The 17,321-nt window shown below is 36.1% G+C and overlaps 2 protein-coding genes across 21 annotated transcripts in view; one reads left to right on the top strand and one right to left on the bottom strand.

The window, feature by feature from the left end:
- Positions 1 to 17,321, top strand: part of LOC101744007 (coiled-coil domain-containing protein CG32809) — a 305,604-nt gene that overhangs the window by 272,260 nt on the left and 16,023 nt on the right. For 17 of the 20 annotated variants that reach the window (XR_009973960.1, XR_009973961.1, XM_062670413.1 and 14 more), the window contains 5 exons: positions 11,980 to 12,112; positions 12,263 to 12,379; positions 12,924 to 13,059; positions 15,137 to 15,232; positions 16,081 to 16,268. Coding sequence is in view for 18 of the 20 variants with exons in the window: in XM_062670413.1 (XP_062526397.1) it covers positions 11,980 to 12,112; positions 12,263 to 12,379; positions 12,924 to 13,059; positions 15,137 to 15,232; positions 16,081 to 16,268 (670 nt within the window). In the remaining 2 variants the exon portion in view is untranslated. The remainder of the gene's footprint in view (positions 1 to 11,979; positions 12,113 to 12,262; positions 12,380 to 12,923; positions 13,060 to 15,136; positions 15,233 to 16,080; positions 16,269 to 17,321) is intronic. The other 3 variants (XM_062670430.1, XM_062670423.1, XM_062670432.1) reach the window with 3 other exon arrangements.
- LOC110386422 (uncharacterized) lies at positions 1,483 to 12,023 on the bottom strand. Its single transcript, XM_021352609.3, has 6 exons — positions 11,321 to 12,023; positions 10,964 to 11,066; positions 10,380 to 10,485; positions 4,932 to 5,140; positions 3,759 to 3,822; positions 1,483 to 3,667 (listed from the first exon to the last, which is right to left on the bottom strand). Exons 1-6 carry the CDS (start codon positions 11,326 to 11,328, stop codon positions 1,554 to 1,556), a joined length of 2,604 nt encoding a protein of 867 aa, XP_021208284.1. The 5' UTR covers positions 11,329 to 12,023; the 3' UTR covers positions 1,483 to 1,553.

The raw sequence follows: 17,321 nt of genomic DNA, 5'->3' as shown, positions 1-17,321 counted from the left end.
CTTTTACGAGCTCTACATCTAACTCTTTAGGGATTCCGCGTATTACAACGCGGAGTTCGCGCTCCTCCTGGAGCGTATACGTATGGAAACTTATACGCTCCTTACGGAGGTAAGAAGAGAGGGCCCTATGGTCGTCGGGTGTTTGAACCTTAATTTGAATGCCGTTCGCGAGGTTACGGGCATTCGTGAAATTTATATTTTTGGCCTTAAGGGCCAGGCAAACTCGATCCCAAGCTGCCTTCTCCTGAAGGATAACCGGGGGAGGGGTCTGGGTTTTATTTTGTGCCACCGGACGCGGCGACGGAGTGGCACGGGCTGGGGGCGCAACGGGAGTCTGAGGGCGGGGGCGCGACGCGTTCACGGCTTTGCTAATTTTAGCGGCCGCGGGAGCTCGAGACTCCGCGGCACGCTTCTTACCCTTCTGTACCAGGGTGAATCCATCCGTCGATGAGGCGGGGGCGAGGTCGACCTCCATGTCCGAGTCAGAGTCGGAGCACGAGGAGGCGGGTGCAGGCGACCTACGAGCAAGTGTAGGTGTTTTAGAGGGCGCGACGGAGGCCGCGGATGATCGCTCAGCTGAAACGATGGTCACGGCGGACGACGCAGCAGCTTTTCTCGCCAGTATAGGCGACACGGGAGCGGCAGGCACGACAGAGGCTGCGGTGCTCAATGCAGAAGCTCTGCACGCAGGTACAGGCGACGCAGGAGCAGCGAGCGCGGCGGAGTCCTCGAGAGGGCTCGCAGTGTGATTGGCCTTGAAGGCCAAAAACTCCGAGGCGAGCTGTGGGTGGCGAAGTCGGAGGAATTCCGCGAATACAGCGTCCATGATCGCCCGTACCTACTTGTGGGTGACGTAACACGTATGTATGGTGTTGTCAGAGGATAATGTACTAGACACAAATAAAAATTTTACTGTCATAAAATACTCGTGAAAACCATATAATATTCTATCGAATTTGTGTTTTAATAGATATTATACGTCTAATCAATCAAAGCGGTTCCGCTAGGTTAATTGCATTGCGCATTGAAACATTTATTTCCATTAGCAATTTAACAGACCCAGTAAATTAGTATTATGCGTGCATTCTTAAATTATGTAAGCGCATTGCACTGATTAGCTCATACTGAAGACTCTAGTTAGGCTAGTTTAGTTATTAAATTTCGGCTGTTCTCCATGCACACCTTGATCTAATTTTTTTTTTTTCATACATCGAGAATTGCCACTGGCGATATTAACGCAATAGCTTGTTTGTCATGATAATTAATTAGCATTGATATTATTTTCAACATGTTAATAATACTTAAACGGAATGTTGCTAAAAAGTTTTAATATCTGTGTTTGACATTTGATGAAAGTACAAGAATGGTACTTATCCATTTATGTAACAGGTGGACTGCTGTGACTCATAGTATATAATGTATATTTTAATGTAAATTAATTTTAAGCTGAAATAGATTCTAGGTATAATTTTAACAAAATAATTCTTATTAGTTTCTGAATTTAGAATTTACTGAGAACAATATTAACAAAAATGGTACAAATAAATATTCATTTAGAAGAATCCACAAAGATCTGTAGTAGTTTTTGTATGAGCCCCACCAAACAATCTAACTGGAGTTTTATTCCAATCAATAAAAAGCATTTCGTTGTTGTTCATCGTTGAATCGACCATTGAACATTTTTTGTAGTTCTGTACTATAAATTCTATGCCAACATTCTTAGCCCTGACAGGGGACAAAATATGCGTCATGTCAATACTTTCATCTGGTTGAACGTATAGTACACGATCATATAATTCCACGTTTTTACATACTCTCGGTCCTAAAGATCCAGGAATCCTCACGCTTTCCTTGTCTAAATCTGATCTATACCTATTTATATCAGGAACTGTTTCGTCACCCCCAACGAAACTCTTTTTCTTCTGTTCTTCATCTACGCCAATAACATTACGTTCATTCAACGCGTTGCCTAATTTAACGTTTTTATTGAAGTTATTGTTGATCCGGGCTTTCGAGTTCCCGGATATCACTAAATTAAGTTTATCAGAGATTTTAACTTTCTTCTCGTGTTCGGGAAGAAAACCGTGATTATATTTAAGTATGGATATTGAATTTTTATTAGAATCAGACTGGTTTGATACTTCCACAGCCAATTCACGTCCTTTCAGAAGGGTTGCTTCCTCGTTTTTATCAAGTTTGTGATTTTGATTTCTATATTTAACCAGGGCCGATGGATACTTTTTATTGAAAGCAGAAATCTTTTTGTCGAACCCAGATTTTCCATCAGAATCCATATTGATTTGTCGCGGTGTAAAATCGTTGCTGTAAGTCTTTACATTGTGCCATTTGTTCCCGTTTGATAAACTTTTTGTATACATATCTTCAACTCTTTTTGACTCGGTATTTTGTGAATCTTCAAAGAAATATTCTAGTGATTTTAAAAAAGGTAATATGGTTAGGAGATTATTGTGTTGAAGCGTGACTTGTGGTGAATATTTAAGACTTTTTGTATTTTTCGGTAAAGAAAACGGTTGTGGTTTCAAGACTTCTTCAACACTATTACTACTTTCATCACTATTTTGATCATCAACATTTCTGTAGAATCTGTGCTCTTTGTTTTTCTTAGATGTACCTCGACTTGTAATTTTTACTTGTTTAGGTTGAGTCATCGCATGAGTCTTGATTATACTACTTCTCAAGTCATCTTCAAGTATTTGTACATTAATTTGAGCATTTTTTTTATTTGTATCGAATCTTCTTTCAACCAAATTACGCCGCTGAAATTGTGGAGGTGGCCGCAATTTAGTTATTTTTAATTCTGAAGGATAGGGAAACGAATCGGATAACTTTATTAGAGGTATCGTTGATGGCACTTTTTTATGTTCTCTATTATAAAAATTAATACTTTTCAAATAATTTAATACACTGCCAGCAAATTTTGAACTCGTCCATTGACCATAAACTTTTGTATTCTTTTGAACTGGTGGAGGCGTTTCAACTTCTGATATCGTATTCAGATATTTACTGTAGCTAGAGTTTTTATTTCGAATACTGGAATCATCGTTTATTTTATAAAAAGATAATGGTGGCTTTTCAACTTCAAATAATTGAGATTTCAATTTTTGCTTCGGAGGGATCAGCGGGGGTGGAGTTTCAAATTCTGATATAATTGGCAATTCATGAGTTCCAGTTACGGATTGTTCGGTTCTACTTAATGTTTTTGTGGTAGTTTTAAATTTTCCGGCATGACCAGCGTCATTGACGAAATTCCAAAAATTCATTGGATTTTTTGTTGTAGACCTAGAATGATTGGGTAATTTAAAATAAAAAATTTCTTTAGAAGTATCGCTGTCTGTTTTAGTGGGTGTTAAATTAACACCGACTTCATGTTCAACGAAACTATAAGGAGTCCTGAATTTTATAAAACTTTTTGTTTCATTGGTGACTACTGGCTGAAAAGGAGTATTTTCGAAATTGTTGTGAATTTCATCAGTTTGTAGATCTCCAAGAATGATGTAGTTATTACGATGTTGAGTTTTTAGCTTGTTTTTGGAAAAAGGTTTCTGCGTGTGTTGTGGGTCATTTTTATTCGTATAATTTTTTTCGATAGTTGAAGCAAGAATCATATTCACGCCAAAAATTTCACCTTCTAAACCATTTGATGACCCTAGAAAGCAATTATTAATAATTTTTATTTATATTCATAAAATGTGAAATAATTCAAATATGCCATTCGAAATGAATTTTGATAAAGATACCATTGTCAGCGGTGCCGTATCCCACAATAATACTTCCACCTCCTGGGAGTACATGACCATAAAGCTGCAAAACAAAAGCACTTCATATTTATTGAATTTAAAACTATCAATTACAATAGTTCAATAACGAAAGTCGTATATTAAATTTCGCGACCGATCTAATGCTAGGAATAAGAATAACATTTCGTAACATTCAAGGCATTGATAGGCCTGCGGTGATCATGATTTCAAGAGCTGTCTCTTTACTGTATGAACGGTGACCTTCACATTGGTCTAGTTTCGTAATAGCCGTCTATGTGGACTTATCACATGATAATCTCGACGACCTGACGTGGCGTGACCTTAAGCAGTTGTTCAAACCTAAATATCTTCACAAATTTTATATTGTTTTAATCAACGAAGCGTTACGGTGTAATGCTTTCCGACGTTTCGTTTTGCGCGATTTAATGTTAATCGATGTAACTGCTAGTAAACCCGATAATTGTATTATCATTAACTTTGTGTTCGCTTGAAATTTTTAATCGGGCTATTATTTTATCGACAAGAAAATGAAAACGAAGTGGCGTGTTGCATCACAACAAACTTAAAAATAACGTAATGTAATTGATGAAAAATTCACCAACACTATGTAACTACGAATTATTGTACATATTACATGGCTCACACATAACTGACAGATTACACGTATTCGTGCGATTTCTTTGTTAGATGTTTGTTGATTGATTGGCTGTTGTCGTCGTAACTCTCACAATTTCAAATCTTTTTCATTTCATTTACATTATCAATTAACGATATCTGGTCTTAAAAATCGATATCTGAGAGATATTTGCCAAACTTTTTAAATCGTAACAAAACATCTATCTATCTATATATATAAAAATGAATTGCTGTTCGTTAGTCTCGCTAAAACTCGAGAACGGCTGGCCCGATTTGGCTAATTTTGGTCTTGAATTATTTATGGAAGTTCAGAGAAGGTTTAAAAGGTAGATAAAAATAACAATTTTGTTTTTCCTTCGATGTGTCCCCCGTCGGACGGATTCCTTTTGTTTGTTTTAAGTTTATTTTATACAAAAGTTTAGGTATTTTATTTATAGATTGAGGCACTATGAAGTCTGCCGAGTCAGCTAGTTGTCAATAAAAAAAAAAACAATGCTCTACGCCTGCAAAACTTACGCTTTGTGCTGCCTCGCAAGAAACAAGCCTGGAATCAACGTACAAGGCCCAAGCTCCGTAGTCCGATTGATAAGACAGACATATGTGTTTCCAGGCATCTTTTACTATGTCAACAGCGGTGCTAGACGTGACTCTACCGTCAATAGATAGCTTCAAGTTACGGCCGCCAGAATCCAAACAGAGCCTAACGATACGATTGTTACCGTTTGCTGTGGAAACAAAAAAACAACTATAAGTGCGTGAATTTTTTTACTGGTGGTAGGACCTCTTGTGAGTCCGCGCGGGTGGGTACCACCACCACCCTGCCTATTTCTGCCGTGAAGCAGTAATTCTTTTCGGTTTGAAGGGTGGGGCAGCCGTTGTAACTATACTCGAGACCTTAGAACTTGTATCTCAAGGTGGATGGCGCATTTACGCTGTAAATGTCTATGGGCTCCAGTAACCACTTAACACCAAGTGGGCTATGAGCTCGTCCAAACATATAAGCAATAAAAAAAAAATTGTCGAACGTGTAAATTATATTGTTTTTTTTTGAAGTAACTAAAACAGGTTTCATTATTTATTTCGTAATCCGCGAATTCTTTATGCGATTACGATGTAAGTTTTGCTTTTTGCGTGTGGCGCGAGCATGACATGATATTGCCGATACTGTGCTCATTAATTAAATGCTATTTGATCGTATTTATTACGAGATATAGTGAGCTGTTATGATAGTAGTGAATGGTAAAAAGTTTGTAACGTCGTGGTTCGTATTTGAAGGGTGAGATACCCGTTGTTGCAATATCATTGAGAATTTGACCTCGTTGGAAAACAATAAATAAATAAATGATTGGGGACAAATCACATCCGGTCATCTGGCCTCGAACTAGGATTCTTTTTACTCGAGGAACTAGAGATTTAGAGAAATATCTATTTACATTTAAATATATACATAAATACATATTAAACGCCCAAATGCAAAGCAAATAAACTCTTCTTTGTGACGAATTTAGATTGTTGGTGTTTGAATGTTTGCAGTACTTTTTCTTAACTTATCATCGGTAGTCTAAGGGGCTATTCGATTTTCGCGCGGAGGTAGTTGAGCGCATGGGCTCAACCTGAGAGAATTGCTAACACTTGTCTTAGCAAAAACAGAGCTTCGCTGAATCTACTAGCGGATCGGAATCGCAACCCACTGAGAAGATCTGGCGAGAAACTCAATGGGTTGTATGGGTTCGCACGTCGAACTCTTCATCATAGTTGACAGTAGATCTGGGGGATCCGACAAAACATGTTTTTGACGACGACGGCTTTGCGTTGGCCCATCGCCTGAATCTGATACGTAGTTAGCGGTTACCACGATAAAAGAGGGTTATAGTGTCGCGCCGCTTTTCAAAGTAGCATTCTGACGCTTTCCTTAAGATACTTAAGTATCAGTTCTAGATTTAGGTCGTCGTAAAATCAACATTCCCTCAGATACCACGGTGCTCCGACGGTTATCCTGCAGAAACGGGACTGGATAACCTGGAGAGAGTTAATGTGTGTATGTGCCGCGTGAGCGAACACTACACTTGCATAGATCCTGGCGGAATATATGCAAGTTTTGTAGAGTGTCACCTTGTTATAACGAAGGGACAATTTATTTCGCTTGCAAATCATCGGGTAATGTTTACCATAAGTGGCGAATTTCACGTTTAAGTTTAATATGAAAACGTCTCACTGCCTACGTCGGTAAAAAAGGCATTTGTAAATGATTTAATTAATTTATTACTGTTCTTAAGAAATAAAAAAGACAAATTTCATATTTTTACTGAATCGTCTCTTTAAAACACTCCTCCTTTTAAACAAATTACGGGTTTGAAATATTAAAATTTTATTTTCAATGAAGGTTTTGATGTACACTAAAAATTTATAGCAGATATATTTTATATAAATTGTAGCAAGCATAAAATAGTTAAATGTAATTTTTCGGGAGTTCGGTATAGAAAGATATAAGACGTTTTGTTAGTCCATTCACGCACGTACACACGAACGACACTTTTTCTAATACAATAATGTTCATTCAGTTGTTGAGACTCAATCATAATCACTAAGTCCTACATTGATTTGATGTATGAGATACGATACATTATTATTTTTGTGTGTTCTCTTTGACATCAGTTATCTGAAGGTGCAAAATCGAATTAACCCCTTTTTTTAATTGATAACGCTAAAGTTTATTATTAACTATTAACATAAATGAAAAAGCGCTTGACAAAGAGACGATAAAATGGTAAGAAGCTGTTTCGTGTTTACCTATTTCTGGATGACATTACGCACAGTGCTTTGTCGTTTGAAATTTTGTTTTTATTTTGTCTCAATAATCTCTAACATCTTTCTTCATTATGCCTTTACTCCCGATGTATTTATAAATTGCGTGAAATCGGTCTGTTGAATCAGAGGCTTACGTTCTGAAGTGCTCTTGCAATTTATATGATCCACTTTATAAGTCATTTCCATAATTTTTCGTCAATTACAATTACAATAACTGGTACACTACTGAGCATTCACTTTTCGATTAAGCACACTCTGTCCACCTTTTGCACAGATGGCTGACTAAATAAGTTACGGGTAAAATATTTTATAGCAAATTACATTTAATAACACAGACATATAAAAACCAAACATAGGCATTACGGGCCGTATAAGTAATAATGAATTTCGCCCACATTTGTGCAGTGTACTAAATGTTATTCTGAATAGCCCGATACAAGTGACCTTGACATATTAATTCTTATTTGAAGTATAGGGCCTATGAAGCCAAGCTATGATACCACACAGTAAACCCCCTTTAAATAGACTTTCTGTTGGATATCACAAAGCGTCACTCCATGCTTTAAGTTTTCAGTGTGAGATGAATCCTCTCGCCGCACGTTACTCTGTAGTTGACTATCCTCTCTTTATCAGAATAGTACCACAGTTAACATTATGTATTGGAATCATTCATGAAAATAGATAATGATAGCAAAACTTAAATCCTAATACAAAATAAGACGATGGTAAAATCATATTCAATTGTTTTTTTTGCATTACGATTAGCTTAACCTAAAGTTAAATGCAGTGGCGCGCGTGATTCCATCTTGAGAGAGCTGTAAGGCACCCCCCACTTTTGATGAACAGCCTCACCACGTGTGAAGTTACTAAAGCGAAAAGCTTTTAAAGTTAGCATTAAAAATTTGTACATGTTTCCGTTTCATTAGTCTTCCTGCAAAAGGAACACTAAGCCACCCAGTGTTTAAACGTATTTCTATCTAACCATTTCCACTTCTATTTTTTTTATTTTTTTTTATTGCTTAGATGGGTGGACGAGCTCACAGCCCACCTGATGTTAAGTGGTTACTGGAGCCCATGGACATCTACAACGTAAATGCGCCACCCACCTTGAGATATAAGTTCTAAGATCTCAGTATAGTTACAACGGCTGCCACCCTTCAAACCGAAACGCATTACTACTTCACGGCAGAAATAGGCAGGGCGGTAGTTATATAGTTCTTTCACCAGAAACTATCCAGAAGCCTCTAGAACATTCAACTAATGTTACCACCATTGTGCTGACTTATAAGCCAATTTATAAATGTATACTACAAGCATAGTATTACCATGTATGTATATATTATGGAAGAAATGAAAGGAAACACCAACAGTCGAGCCGCGATAAAATGACACAAGCAAGCAAGTTTATATTTTCAGCTTAAATGATGAAATCGAAGCAAACGCACTTGGGCAACACCACACCAGTTTTGGACAAGCTCATTTTTATAAAGCGGGTCATATGAATTATGTGCCCACAACAGCATAGAGAATGCTTACTCAATATTTTGCTTTTGTTTCATTAAAACAATTATGAGCATGGCATAAGATATTATATAAAAAAAAAAATCGACTGTCTTTTAGCAAGGAATTGGACAGTTGAAATGTTTTGCGTTATCACAAAATTATTCATCATTAAAATTTAAAATTTCTCAAATTAGTTATAAAACATACGATTTTTTTATTTATTTTCGTCGTTTTCCTAGAGTCGTAGAAATAAATAGAACTGCTTTAAATACATAATTATGTAGTAAAACCGGTCATGCTTCGCTGTGATGATAGGTAATTTTGTGAAAAGCATCGCTTTCTTGAAACTATTCACGCACCATCTATGTTATGTTTATGGTACTATGACGGAAACCACGGTTGGATTTTTTTTTTATGATTCTAAGATTACTGGTGGCCCGAAGGCCTTTCCAGTTTCACCCGGACAGGTGGGCGAGCAAAGGCTCAGCCAAGAGAGATGGGATTTGCTAACAACTGCCCGAGCGCCTCCGAACGAGACCTAACAACTCAAGAGCAATTGATTCGCGAGTGAATCTACTACCGGATCGGAATCGCGACCCGCTGAGAAGATCCGGCGAGAAACTCAGCGGGCTGATGCATGGGTTAGGTTGCACGTCGACCTCTTTGTCGAGTTCGACGAGTACAGTAACTGAGGTCCCTAAGCCTGCTCCTGGTATTAGAGCTGAAGGCGTCACGGTTGGACTACGACAACTACAAGTGTACCAAGCTTCATAGCAATCGAATCGACTTTTCAGAAAATCATTGTTCATATTGATAAATTGATAGTTAAAAAAATAATAAGTCATTACCTATGAAGTTGCCGGTTTACAATACTGACGATTTGAAACTTATTTACCTTAATTTATGTATGCTTGGCAATAATACATTCTAGATTCAAATGAATTTTATTTTAAGAATTCTATTTTAAAATTCGGTCATTCGTTTATTGATTAGTGCGTTGTTTTCTCTAAATTTGTATCCTTTTCATCAATGTGGACACAATAAAAATACCAGTCATTTTGGAATACGAGTGACATCGCGGTAGTAATGCCGCGCAAACGACTCATAACATTAATGACGAATACGAAGTGAGCACTGCAAACGAACGCACGACACGTTACGGATTTGGGCGCTTCCGAAGTGGAAAGTTTGATTATAAAAATTGAACAACTTGGTCACCCAAAAACTAAGGACAACAACGACGAATTATGGGCGGTGGTCATGTTGGTTAGATCCTGGTTCAGCACCTGGGCTACGACCCAAACGAAAACTTAGCCCTTGAAAAAGTCATGGTCACTGTTTGGTGGTCCAGTGCCAGTATAATTCATCATAGCATCTCAACTTCTTGTTAATGGCTCCAGCATTACTGCGGATCCAGAATCATTGAAACAGATGTCATTGATCTCGTGAATTCATAAATAGTCACTCTCGCGATATAAAAATGCAAATTTCTCTTCATATAATATAGAATTAAGTTAATATCCTAGATAACAGTTTAATGAGATAAAGCCTCATAAAAATACTTCTGCATTCCTTGAAGAATTAGTGGTTTTTTATTTATTGCATAAATAAATTTGATTTAATAAAAATAAATTAATAGCACGTATTACTTACCAACGTAGGTAAAAATTGTTTGATCACCGTTTGTCTTGTAAACACGAATCCAAGAGCAAAAGGTAAACTCTTTCAATGGGGGTGTTTCGACGTCATACTGCAGAAACTACAAGATAAGGGATACGTAATATAGTAGGTATGAAAGGAACAAGATTTTTTTTATTATTACAATATGAAATTACGGAAATACATTTGTACACATAAAAATATTTAAGGATAATTTATACTGAGATTGTATAATTATATTAATACCGACTTTGAAAAGATAAAATTTTATTTTAATACACTAAATCAATTAAGATGATTAGCGTTATTAATTGATATTGTGTGGGCTTTTCGGTGACTAGAAATAAAGATTTTATAAACCTCATATACCTTATATACTCACCTGCAGCTAAAGTGCAAGCAACTGTACAATATTTCAACTTCAATCAGAGCGATTGAAAATGGATTGAGTGCAAAGAGAAAATTATTTTTCTGAGAAAGATTTACTTTTGTACTGCTTGTACTGACAAATAAAATTATAAAAATATAGAATGAAAGAACTACCTAGTAGTGCATTGTATTCTATAATAAGTTCTTACCTGAGCGTAACCCTTCTGAATGAGAATTATCTTGTAAACGGATCTGTTAATTGCTTCCCCGACAATTAACAAACTGAAGAGCACAAAAACGTGAAACAGCATTCTATAAAATACAATAAAGGATAAAATTTCAACAGAACAAAAGCGCGTTAGGTATGATTTCCGATTAAAAGAATGGGACAGCCGCTATGCAATACATTTGAGACTACGACCTCATGTCCCAAGGAAATCGCATTACACGGATACTGGTAATACCAGCTGGGCAGTGAGCTCATTTACCAAATAAGGCTGGCAAAAAAGGTGGCTTCCCGTACCCTTAACTTAAATATTACTAAAATGCAAACTAGATTCACTTACTTGATCATTCACAGAAAGCTCGTTAAAAGATGCTTCGCGTAAAAGATGCCTAATCGCAAAAAAAACTAAAATAATATCAGGCTCGTTTTGACTTAAATACAAATCCGAAATGCTTGAGTGTAAATTTGTTATCTTTTTTTAAAGAATTCCGTCTGAACTATCTCTTAAAATGTCTATACTGTGCAAGAAACAACAGTCGAACTGACATAATCCGACTTCAACGAATACAATTGCTTCGATTGTATGTTTGTAAACCGCGATGTTTATTAAATTGCTCTCATCTGACTATCTCTTAGAAAATTCTTTAATGTTGAAATGAATGTTCTTGAATCTTGAATGTTCTATTATTCACAGGTTTGAAATTTAATGTTTTTGAGACCATTTCATTTAAGAAGACTATAATATAGCTTATCTTGGAAACAAGCTAGCATAATACTAAATTTTAATTATGTTTTTGAATTAATTAAGCGCTCCGGATGTAAATCAGTCATGGCTCAATTTTGGCCTTTTAATACAAAAACAACTATCGCAAACGAATCTATTACGAAACAGTAAATAACATGTCCTGGTGAAACTGGAAAGGCCTCCGGGCAACCAGTAATTTTTCAAACATAAAAAAAAGAAGTAAATAACATGTCGTAAATCTTATTTGTACCCAGGTGAAGGCACCAGCTTACTATATGGGGAACCAAGCTCCAAGTACGCTGCCTCGTGGTGGCTCCATGCTGCGGGCCTTCTCTCCAGCCGGCCCCCCCGTCCCCGCAGACCGAGTGAAGACCATCCCCGTAACAGGTAAAACCCGTTTGACGTTTACGTCATCAATTCCAGGAAGCTGGTAAATTGTAGTCATTTCCTTGAACGTCCGGATTTCGACATCGATTTCCTGTTTGTATTGACGTTGAGGCATGCTAGGGTTCAAGGTACAGAGAGGTCTGTGTTTAGGTCCCTCGCCGGCCAAGCCGTTGCGTGCATACGTTCCGGGGGGCGGGTCGGAAAGATGTTTCCCCTTCACGGCGCCTGATTGCGCCCGGGCCGCGGAACAACTATACACGATCCCCGGTAACAGGACTCAACAAACCAAATTAATTTCGCTTCACATCCTTGATTTGCTCAACGCTTAATCTGTTGCGCTAATTGAAATACGTTTTTTAATATTGATGTTAAAGCTTATTAACAGTTTTTTGATATTCTGCATTTATCTGTGGTGTGAATGTTGATGATATATGTATTGTTGAACAAAGTTTTAATATGGTATTATGAAATTCCTCTTTACTTATTTTCATTCTCCTCGTTTTATTTAAATAATACATTACGTCAAATGAATATGGGTGTTTTTTCTTTTCTTTCTAAATGGAGCTTAACAACCGAATATCTTTTTTCAAGATTGGGTTTTTTTAAATAATTATTTTATTTGAAGAATCTGCATGCTGATGTAGTTTTGACAACATTTAAATAATCAAAAACAGTTTACTTTTATACTTAAACAGTCTTATCGCTCTAACGCTTTATTCGTGAATTATACAGATAATTTCTCCGACATATGAACCCTAAGTTTAAATAGATTCATTCACTGGTATGTATGTCGGTTGTCAATTCACTGTAGGTCATTCGGATGGCTACATGTCATCCCCTGAGCGCAGTAGCAACAGGCAACCCTATGAAGATCCGTACTACACCCAGTTCCTGGGACCGGCTGCGGGCAGACCAGCTATCGCACCTATCATTGACGAGGAAGCAGGGTAAGCTGTAAAATGAATAAAACAAATGTGTTTCTATTATTGCAAATAAAGTACATCAATCTATAACGAGGACGTTAGTGCTTACGTTGCTGACGCTTTTATTTTATTCTAAAAAAAAATCTCTTAGTTGATTCTATATCGGAATCACTACGGATTATGTTAGGCTGAGGGGGACGTTATTAAAATTGCCTATTACAATTTAACGAAAACGATTCCATTTTTGTATGCATAATGTTACGTACAAGATACAATTGCTGAAGAATATAAAAAATTCGCATCGAAAACAATGTACAAATGTATGAATATACTTCAATTATAGATATGGATTTAATCCGTACACTTTCTGCATGAAAGTCTTAAATTATCATCTAGATAATTATTTTTGGTAATTTTATTTTTTAGTTCGTGCTTAACTCGATGCTTGGTAACAAAATGAATAAAAATAAACCAATCATTAACTAAATTAATACTCATGATTCTTTAACAGTTTCTATAGAGTTATAAAATTTCACGAGTATTTATTTCGATACATAATGTTTAGCTTGTACTGTCTATTTAGAATTCGCGACCAAGCACTTTTTAGAACTAAGTTAACATAAAAACAATTACGCTCTTTCAGATATCTTTTAGAAATCATCAGCTTTACAGAAAGAAAAGTTTGATCTAGAGCGTTTTCTTTTTGTTTCAATGCGAATGCGTGTTCTCTACAAAATATTCTTACCAACAATGACATCTTTCTCACGGTAGAAATGTAACATTTTTACGCGCGTAGAAGAAGGCAATTAATTATTTGTCAAAATTCGTACAATCATTACTACGGCCTAGTCAAAAATAGCTTTATTTAAAATATAATATATTCAATATTCATAAAGCAGTAGCTCATTCAGAACTAACGGCCTTAAAAAAATTATCAAGAGCTACGTTTGTTTAAAAATACTGGCACCTGTGCTGTAAATGAGGAAATCGAACCAGTTTGTAATAATGCATGTTTACTTAAAATAATTACGCGATAAATTAGTATTTTTTAATGACTATTTACAGTATGACACCTTTTAAATTATACAATTAGGACTACAAAAAATATGTTAAATTTTAAGTCTGAAAATTGAACTGGACGCTCTTCCAACAACAAAGTTCGATAGTTAATTTCTTACTATTGTTTTTGAGGCTTTTAAAAAAAAAAACCTTTTTTAGTCCCTTCGTTTCCGTCAATATTCACTAAAATATTTGGAACGAACACTTTTAACCTAACTATTGTATAATAATTTATGATTACCGTATTAAATGTGGGTTCACTGCTTGGATGCGAGTTATTGTTGCGAGAAAAAATATTTGAGTTAATGTGATCTTTCAAAATCTGTTCTCAACAGAAGAATCAGAATAACTAAACAAACAGACCAAAGTAAAATGAAACAGAAGATTTCTTTTTAAATAGTGATTGTATCCAAATCACTATTTCGATACAATCTTATGATGGTTATTTATTATATAAAAATAAAGAAATAAATTGAATATTTTTGCAAAGGTAAACAATAACCTAAAGGTATATTTCGTTTAGAAAATTTGTTAAACATAATTCGTGTAACTAATTAAAGATAAACAACATTTCTTTGTACTTCAACCCTCGTTGATAATTCATTTTAACGGCCGTCTGGTGTAGTGGTAAGTAACATGGTCACTACACAAGGGGGTCGCGGGTTCGAATCCCGCCAAGGGAAGGTATTTGTATGATAAATATAAATGTCTTTTCCAGGGTTATGGATGTATCTTAAATATATGTATGTGTATAATAAAAATCTTACATTTATTTCCGTTATCTGGTACCTGTAACACAAGTTCTTTACGAACTTATCACGGGACCAGTTAACGTGGTGTGATTGTTAGTAAATATTTATTATTTATTATTATTATTTATTTACCTAAGAAGGTATTTATTATTTATTATTATTATTATTTATTTACCTAAGAAGGTATTTATTATTTATTATTATTATTATTTTACAGAATCCGATAGCTATCAAAGTTATTGTACCGGTTTTTTTTTTTGGAGAATATTTATAAATATATAAATTTCCAGCGATACGTTGATAATCGACGACTCGTATCAGATGTACGGGGTGAATCCGATCACCACGGCGCCCCGTCCAATGCCTCGACCTCCTTACGATGCAAGGTACTTTAAAAAAAACTTCACTTTTCACGTAACTTTATGATTTTCGCAAAACATGATACCGTTCTGTCGTAGTCGCTACTGAATAAGAATTGTTTCAATTTCATAAATGTACAGCTTTGAAGGAACAATAGGTGATTCCGTAAAAATGGAGACCTTAGAATTCAGATCTCAAGGTAGGTTGTGGCATTTGCGTTGTTGATGTCTATGGGTTCCAGTAACCACTTAGCATCAATTGGGAAATGAGCTCGTCCAACCATTAAGGCAATAAAAAATAAAACAATTGCTATTTCTTTATCCAACAAATTATCACTGACTATAATAGTCATGTTGTCTAGCCGTACTGTATGTTCACCATCATTTATTAAAAGCTCACAATCATGAAAACTTTTAAAAAAACAACGATAAATTCTGTAACAATAAACTTCTCGAAGCCAAGGCCCCGATACCGATACAAAAAAGTTTTAATTTTTTTTTAAATGACGCGTATTTCTTCTTTTCCATGCTGTGCGTTCTTGCGATAGTGGTTTTTTCTATTGCTGTGCGATATATGTGCCTCAAGCGTTCTTACATGACCAAAACATGCGTGACAATACAATGTGCACTTTTGTTGCGTCCACTGCTGTGGCTCTCCATGAAATGGATATTATTTGACATGAATTCACAATCTAAAATTAATTAATTAATAACTTTTAATGTGAACCACATCTTCAAAACGTTAGGTCTCACGATGGCGCATTAACTTTTAAAATATATGATGAAAAAGGAAAAGCGCCTGATAATAACATTTATTATACCTCGCAAAGCCATGTCTTTAGTCAGAGAGGATATATTCGATGTCCTTGTTTCAGGATTCCGCCCCCAGTCGATGAGCTGCAGCGGATCCGTGTTGAAAAGATGGAACGTCAACTGGCTAACTTGACTGGTCTGGTCCAAAAGGCACTGCAGGTCCCAGGACCATCTACTGCTACGCCTCCGACAGCAGCGCCAAGACAGGAGCTCCAGAATTATGGGGCAGCTCGACAAGGAGCAGGACAAGGTTTGTAAATTCTTTTTTTTCTTCCTAATACTTCTTGGATAGTCAATCAATATTCTGTCGCCGAAATTAATATAAAAAGAATAAGAATTAAAAACAGAGCCGCTCGATTCTTTCTTGGAACCGTGTTATTTGAATACGGTAATTTTAACATAATAAAATGTTTTTGCATGTTATCTTTGGTAAGTTTGAAATTTCTGAACATTCCTTAATTGGTTACTTGGGTTTCAAATATTTTGTTATCTTCCCCAATGTTGTACTGTTTTCTTGTAACAGCATTTACTAATTATTGGTCACAAACCTGCAAATAAACAATATAGAAAAAATATTAATTAACGGGGTTTTAGTGCTTAGAGCAAATAAATTTAAAACTACTGACTTTTTGGTATTGGCGGGTTTTATTCTGAAATTTTTATTGCTAATTTGCATGAACTACCTCATAGCTTATTTGTGGAGGGTGGTTACGGGGTCCAAGAGCCTTGGGTCACCTTGAGACATGAGGTCGAACTATATCACACCCTGCAAGCCAGACCGAATGACCGTTTCGCTTCGCAGAATGTGATAGGACATGCCCACGCAACTTTATAATACGGTCTACAGCCAGCAAATACCAGAAGGCGATAGCAGGATGATGTTATGCTCAGAGAATACTACTACCTATTCCCTGATGAATCTCTTATTTACCTTTTATGCCACGAGAAGACGTAGGGCTGTTCTGGACAATATCGCAACCAAAAATTATAATAGCCAAATTATCTCATCAGTCAGAGCATCTACAAATTTAACAATCGTCTTACAATCAGTCGCGAATGTTGTGTTTGTAAGTTGTGCACTGTGAACAGATAACCAAAATCTCAAATTTGTAGGAGTACTCACGCACATAAGCTTTGTACTGCTTGCGTCTAATCCACATCAGTGCGTATGGTAATACTCTATTCAACATGGCCAATATCAGGGGCATGCTATAGCAACAATTTTTCACACAAAAAAGTGCAAAATTGCACCTTCAATACACAAATAAAACACCTGAATTTGGATTCAACACTTTTTTAATAA

This window comes from Bombyx mori, chromosome 1 (genome assembly GCF_030269925.1).
Source record: "Bombyx mori chromosome 1, ASM3026992v2".
Taxonomy (NCBI): Eukaryota; Metazoa; Arthropoda; class Insecta; order Lepidoptera; family Bombycidae; genus Bombyx; species Bombyx mori.
Note: the sequence above shows the minus strand (reverse complement) of the source record. Positions and strands in the feature narration are given on the sequence as shown.

What these genes read in the sequence shown, in the direction of transcription:
- LOC110386422 (XM_021352609.3), bottom strand. An exon ending in TTCAGAAGGGTTACGCTCAG is followed by an intron (nt 10,486 to 10,963) that starts GTAAGAACTTAT and finishes CTTATCTTGTAG; the next exon opens with TTTCTGCAGTATGACGTCGA. An exon ending in ATACGGCACCGCTGACAATG is followed by an intron (nt 3,668 to 3,758) that starts GTATCTTTATCA and finishes ATTGCTTTCTAG; the next exon opens with GGTCATCAAATGGTTTAGAA.